Genomic DNA, 6,535 nt, shown 5'->3' with positions numbered 1-6,535 from the left:
ACGGGCTCAGGCAATCCACTCACCTCAGCCTCCCAAGCTGCGGGATTACAGGCTGAGCCAGCGAGCCTGGCTGAGCCCAGGGGTTTGAGACCACTCTGGGCAACTTGGCGAGATCTCATATCTGCAGTAAAGAAGAAAATTAACTGAGCATGGTGATGTGCGCCTGTAGTTCCAGCTACTTGGAAGGCTGAGGCAGAAGGATCTCCTGAGCCCCGCAGGTCAAGGCTGTAGTGACTGTGAGCATGCCACTGAACTCCAGCCTGGGTGAGAGTGAGACTCCGGCTAAAAAAAAAAAAAAAAAAAATTGGGCTGGGCATAGTGGCTCATATCTGTGGTCCCAGCACTTTGGGAGGCTGAGGCAGTAGAACCGCTTGAGCCCAGGAGTTTGATGCCAGCCTAGGCAATATAGCGGGACCTCATTTTTACAATAAATAAATAAATAAATAAAATTAGCTGTGCATGGTGCTGCATGTCTGTAGTCCCAGCTACTTGGGAGGCAGAAGGATTGCCTGAGTCCAGGAGGTTGAGGCTGTGGTGAGCCATGATTGTGCCACTGTACTTCAGCTTGGGTGACAGAGACAGACTCCAAAAATAATTAAAATAAAATAAAAATTTAAAAATCAACTATTTTTAGAGATGAGGTCTTGTTCTATCATTCAGGCTAGAGTGCAGTAGCATGATCATAGTTCACGGTAGCGTTGAATTCCTGGGCTCAAGTGATCTTCATGTCTCAGCCTCTCCAGTAGCTGAGTCTACAGGTATGGACCACCATGCCTGGCCAGTTTTAAAAAAATTTTTTTTTTTTTTTGAGTTGGAGTCTCACTCTGTCACCCAGACTGGAGTGCAGTGGCCACTCCCGGCTACCGCAGCCTCGACCTGGTGGGCTCCAGCGATCCTTCTGCCTCAGCCTTCCGAGTAGCTGGAACTTACAGGCGTGCGCTACCACACCCGGCTCATTTTGATTTATTGTAGAGATGAGGTCTTGCCAAGTTGCCCAGGCAGGTCTGGAACCCGCAGGCTCAGGCAATCCACTCACCTCAGCCTCCCAAGGCACGGGATTACAGGCTGAGCCACTGAACCCGGCTTAAAAAAATTTTTTAGGGACAAAGTCTTGCTGTGTTGTCCGGTCTGATCTCAAACTTCTGGCCTCAAGTGATCCTCCTGCCTCAGCCTCCTGATCTATTTTTTTGTGCACAGACAGACATATTTGCACCAGGGATGTCACAAGGGACTTTGGAGGTAGATGGGAGGTCCCCAGAGAATGAGGCTCCAGCCTTCCCAGTTACCCAGCACTGCCTTTCCTCCAGGCCTCCCCCAAGTTCCGATCCTGAGTGACCCCAGCCCACTCTGTCCACAGGGCCGAGGGGGGCTGGGCTCCATCTTTGTCTGGGCCTCGGGGAACGGGGGCCGGGAACATGACAGCTGCAACTGCGACGGCTACACCAACAGTATCTACACGCTGTCCATCAGCAGCGCCACACAGTTCGGCAACGTGCCCTGGTACAGCGAGGCCTGCTCGTCCACACTGGCCACGACCTACAGCAGTGGCAACCAGAACGAGAAGCAGATTGTGAGTCTTGCCCGGTGGGGGGCTAGGAAAGTGGGGCTGCTTGCTGGCTCTGCCCTGGTTCCCTTTTTGGACCCCACTGTCTCCCACCCCACGTGGCAGGGTGATAGTGACTTAGGCAACACGGGGTGTGAGCTCTTAGGGACGTGGAGCCGTCCGTGTAGTCCTTGAGACGTATAGACTCCCTAAAAGCCTAGCATTGCTCTTAATGAGCTCCAGCCTTCGGTTGAACCCCCTTATTCCTCGGGAAACTGAGGTCCAAAAGGGGCTAGTACTGGCAAGTTAGTAAGGCAGTAGCTAGGACCCTGGTGCCTTGGCCCTGGCTCACCACACCATCTGTGGTACCAGGGAGGGCAGGCCGGTGGCCCTTCTAGTCCCTCCACCCGTCACAGGCCCCATTATGATTGTCCTCCTGGCAGGTGACCACTGACTTGCGGCAGAAGTGCACGGAGTCTCACACGGGTACCTCCGCCTCTGCCCCCTTGGCAGCTGGCATCATCGCTCTCACTCTGGAGGCCAAGTATGTGGGTGGGGGTGCTGAGGGGCCACCCTGTGCCTACCAGCAGTCTTTGCAGCGCAGCCTATAATCTCTGGTTGTTCCCCCAAAAGATCAAGCCCTGGTCTCTCCTTTGCAGTAAGAACCTCACCTGGCGGGACATGCAGCACCTGGTGGTACAGACTTCAAAGCCTGCCCACCTCAATGCTAACGACTGGGCTACCAACGGTGTGGGCCGGAAAGGTGAGGGCAGGTGGTCCGGTGGGCTGGGTGTGGAGGTAAGTAGGGGTGCTCTGTACCTCCCAGCTGACCCTAATTTCCCTGTCCCCACAGTGAGCCACTCGTATGGCTATGGTCTTTTGGACGCAGGGGCCATGGTGGCCCTGGCCCAGAACTGGACAACGGTGGCCCCCCAGCGGAAGTGCATCATTGACATCCTCACAGAGCCCAAGTGAGACCTGGACCCAGACTGGAAGGGGACTGGTGGGACCCGAGCGTCCCAAGGGATGCTTGCTGGTCCCTCTGAGCCAGGCTGACCATCCTGGTGCTCTCCTGCACAGGGACATTGGGAAACGGCTGGAGGTGCGGAAGACCGTGACTGCGTGCCTGGGCGAACCCAACCACATCACCCGGCTGGAGCATGCCCAAGCTCGGCTCACCCTGTCCTACAATCGCCGTGGCGACCTGGCCATCCACCTGGTCAGCCCTATGGGCACCCGCTCCACCCTGCTGGCTGCCAGGTGCTTGCCCTGTCTGCTGCCTGTCTTGCCCAGCACCCTTCCCCCCCCACCGCCCACACGTACCCTTCATTCACTCACACACCCTGAGGTTGGCAAGTGCTGCTCTGGGGGTCTCTCTTGGCATTTGGGGAGGGACAGCTTTGTCCCATGTTGCAGGAATCCCTGGCTTCTCCCCTTTGAATGCCAGTAGTGTGCCTGCTGTTGTGTGGTGCCCTGCACCTTTCTAGAAGCCCCCAGCCGAGAACATCTGGTTTGCTGGCATTTCCAGCCTGGCGGGTTGGTGCTCCTGGGGGCAGGGTGTGTGTTCCTTGTGTTGTGGGTCAGAGGTCTCCTGGCCTGTGCTTCTCCCAGAGGCCTCAGACAGTGTGTGTACTGCCCCCCTCAGGCCACATGACTACTCTGCAGATGGGTTTAACGACTGGGCCTTCATGACCACCCATTCCTGGGATGAGGATCCCTCTGGCGAGTGGGTCTTGGAGATTGAAAACACCAGTGAAGCCAACAACTATGGTACTGGGGCGCTTGCGGGTGGGAGGGGGCGTGAGGAGGAGAGGTGGCGGGATCTGGGGTGCTGGGCATGGTGCCAGCACCCTCTTATCTTGCCTCCTGACTCTGGAATAGGGACGCTGACCAAGTTCACCCTTGTACTCTATGGCACGGCCCCTGAGGGGCTGCCTGCACCCCCTGAGAGCAGTGGCTGCAAGACCCTCACATCCAGCCAGGCCTGTGTGGGTCAGTAGTGGGCGCTGCTGGGCTTGGGGGGTCTGAGGCTGGGGCGACAGAGCATGCCTATCCTGAAGGCCAGCTCTAGGGAGGAAGAGGTCTCAAGAGACCCTGGGTCCCTTGGGATGACCACAGTTCTGCAACTGGGGGCTCCTGGGAACTGGTGACTGCACCTGGGGCTGCAGGCTCATGTGGCCCTATGGCCACGGTCGGCTTAGCTGACACCTGCCCTCTCTCCCTGTTCCGTGCTGGCAGTGTGCGAGGAAGGCTTCTCCCTGCACCAGAAGAGCTGCGTTCAGCACTGCCCACCAGGCTTCGCTCCCCATGTCCTCGACACACACTACAGCACCGAGAATGACCTGGAGACCATCCGGGCCAGCGTCTGCGCCCCCTGCCATGCCTCGTGTGCCACATGCCAGGGGCCAGCCCCCACAGACTGCCTCAGCTGCCCCAGCCACGCCTCCCTGGACCCGGTGGAACAGACCTGTTCCCGGCAGAGCCAGAGCAGCCGCGAGTCCCCGCCACAGCAGCAGCCGGCCCGGCCACCCCCGGAAATGGAGACAGAGCCGCGGCTGCGAGCGGGGCTGCTGCCCTCACACCTGCCCGAGGTGGTGGCTGGCCTCAGCTGCGCCTTCATCGTGCTGGTCTTTGTCACTGTCTTCCTGGTCCTGCAGCTACGCTCGGGCTTCAGCTTCCGGGGGGTGAAGGTGTACACCATGGACCGTGGCCTCATCTCCTACAAGGGGCTGCCCCCCGAAGCCTGGCAGGAGGAATGCCCGTCTGACTCAGAAGAGGATGAGGGCCGGGGCGAGAGGACCGCCTTTATCAAAGACCAGAGCGCCCTCTGACGAGCCCACTGCCCGCCCCTCACGCCGATCCCCTCCTTGGGCACTTTTTAATTCACCAAAGTATTTTTTTATCTTGGGACTGGGTTTGGACCCCAGCTGGGAGGCAAGAGGGGCAGAGACTGCTTCCCATCCTACCCTGGGGCCCCCCTGGCTGCCCGGGGTGAGGGCCCAGGACCTGCTGGGGGTGGGAGGGGCCTACTCCCGGCCCGGCTCCATGTGGAGAAAGGAGTGAAACCTTTAGGGCAGCTTTCCAAACCCCAGCCCCAGCCCGAGTTTGCCTGCGGAGTGAAGAGGGGCAGTCCTTCCTTTCTGGGATTCCTGACCCAGTCTGCAGCTCTTGCCCCTTCCCTGTCCCTCTAAAGCAATAATGGTCCCATCGAGGCAGCAGGGAGGCTGGTCTAGGCGGTATCTGAAGGAGAAGGCCACCTCTCCAAGGGCTTTTGCATCCCCGACCCTGTCCCCCGCCTCTGGTGAGCCTTGGCGGAAGCGGCCATCATAGGAAGGGACCATGGCAAGGCAGGTGCTTCCAGGTGTGCGCGTGTCCCCTCGCCTGCCTCTGCACTCCGTGCCTCCACCATAGCTGCTGCCAGGCTGACTCGGCTGGCACGGCCAAGGCTGAAGCTCCGGCTGAGCCCCATGCTGGTGTTCTGACCTCCCTCCCGTCCCCTGCGCCCTCCCCTCCCGCCAGGGCCCAAGTCCCTGTTTTCTGAGCCCGGGGCTGCCTGGGCTGTTGGCACTCACAGTCCCGGAGCCCCTGGGTGGGTGGTGGGGAGGGACGGTGGCCCAGCCGGCCCCTCCCGCCTCCTACCCGATGCTGCTTTCCCCTGTGGGGATCTCAGGGGCTGTTTGAGGATATATTTTCACTTTGTGATTATTTCACTTTAGATGCTGATGAATTTTTTTTTTTTTTTTGTATTTTTAACGGGGGTAGCAGCTGGACCACCCACCTTCTCACACCCACCGTCCACCCTGCTCCTCCCTGACTGCCCTGGCCCTGAGGTGTGAGGGCTGCAGCATGTTGCTGAGGAGTGAGGGGCAGCTGAGCCCCAAGTCCTGAAGAGGTGGGCTCAAGGAAAGGGGGGTCGTGGTGGGAGGGGCAGGCTGACATCCATGTTTCCAGTGGGGCTCCCTGTGCCAAGGGCTCATGGGTCACTGGCTCTCCAAGTGCCAGGGGTGGGCGGGTGGTGGCCCCGAGCCCCCTCCAACACTGTGCCCTGGTGGAGAACGCACTGACCTGTCATGCCCCCCAAGCCCGCTCTTCTGACGTGCCTTTTGCACCCCTCCCATTAGGACAATCAGTCCCCTCCCATCCGGGAGCCCCCTTTTCTTTCTCTCTCCTCCCCATTCCTGGTACCCAGCCACCTGCCCGGGGTGCCTCCCCCTCCCATCCCTTCCCTGCGCCCCCACCCTTGTGGCCAGCCCAGCTGGTTTTGTAAGATACTGGGTTGGTGCACAGTGATTTTTTTTTCTTGTAATTTAAACAGACCCAGCATTGTTGGTTCTATTTAATGGACACAAGATAATGTTAGAGGTTTTAAAGTGATTAAACGTGCAGACTATGCAAACCAGGCCCAGTCTCCAGTGTGTGATGTTGCTCTTCCCAAGACTGCTGGCTGTGTCCCCGCTGGGGGTGGGGGTAGGGGTTGGGAGGCCAGTTAGACCTAGGGTGTCCTGCCTTTATGTGGACCCAAGTGACAAGGCCAAAGCCCATTTCTGAGAGGCTCTAGGGCCTCCTGCTGGGAGTGAATGCAACAGCCCCCACTGGAAGGAGACTGCAGCCCGGGGAGGGCCTAGTGCCCTGGGCCTCGAGCCAAGCTGAGCATTTCCACTCCCGAAATCCTGGTTTCCAGTGGTGGACAGTAACTGAACCTGCGTCCTGGTTATTCAGTGTCTTTCCTGGCTGTCGGCTGAGGCCTCGGATTGGGCCCGGCGGAGCCAAGATGACCTTTTTTGCTAGGGAGAAACTGAGTCCCAAGTGCCTCCGCACTCCCAGCCCCTGCCCCTTGACTGTCCCGGACCCTGCCCGGGGGTAGGAGGGCGGCGACGTGTCATCAGGACCGTTTCTGTAAAGCAGGCCTCTTCCTGGGATACTTACTTGGAAATTTTACTCAAACGGAGGCTGGCGCCTGGCCCTCCTCAGGGAATCCGGGGAGGCGGGAGG

The 6,535-nt window shown here is 59.0% G+C and overlaps 1 protein-coding gene across 2 annotated transcripts in view; it reads left to right on the top strand.

Moving 5' to 3' along the window:
* Positions 1-5,943, top strand: part of FURIN (furin, paired basic amino acid cleaving enzyme) — a 12,082-nt gene extending 6,139 nt beyond the window's left edge. For both annotated transcript variants that reach the window (XM_021708660.1, XM_008050244.2), the window contains 8 exons: positions 1,358-1,570; positions 1,987-2,087; positions 2,203-2,306; positions 2,397-2,514; positions 2,624-2,803; positions 3,189-3,313; positions 3,425-3,535; positions 3,782-5,943. In XM_021708660.1, the coding sequence (XP_021564335.1) occupies positions 1,358-1,570; positions 1,987-2,087; positions 2,203-2,306; positions 2,397-2,514; positions 2,624-2,803; positions 3,189-3,313; positions 3,425-3,535; positions 3,782-4,374 (1,545 nt within the window). In that variant the 3' untranslated portion in view covers positions 4,375-5,943. The remainder of the gene's footprint in view (positions 1-1,357; positions 1,571-1,986; positions 2,088-2,202; positions 2,307-2,396; positions 2,515-2,623; positions 2,804-3,188; positions 3,314-3,424; positions 3,536-3,781) is intronic.
* The last annotated feature ends 592 nt before the right edge of the window (positions 5,944-6,535 follow it).

Source organism: Carlito syrichta, unplaced genomic scaffold (assembly GCF_000164805.1).
Source record: "Carlito syrichta isolate Samal-C Ts95f unplaced genomic scaffold, Tarsius_syrichta-2.0.1 Scaffold143305, whole genome shotgun sequence".
Lineage (NCBI taxonomy): Eukaryota > Metazoa > Chordata > Mammalia > Primates > Tarsiidae > Carlito > Carlito syrichta.
The sequence above is the reverse complement of the archived record's forward strand: the minus strand, read 5'-3'. Positions and strand labels throughout refer to the sequence as shown.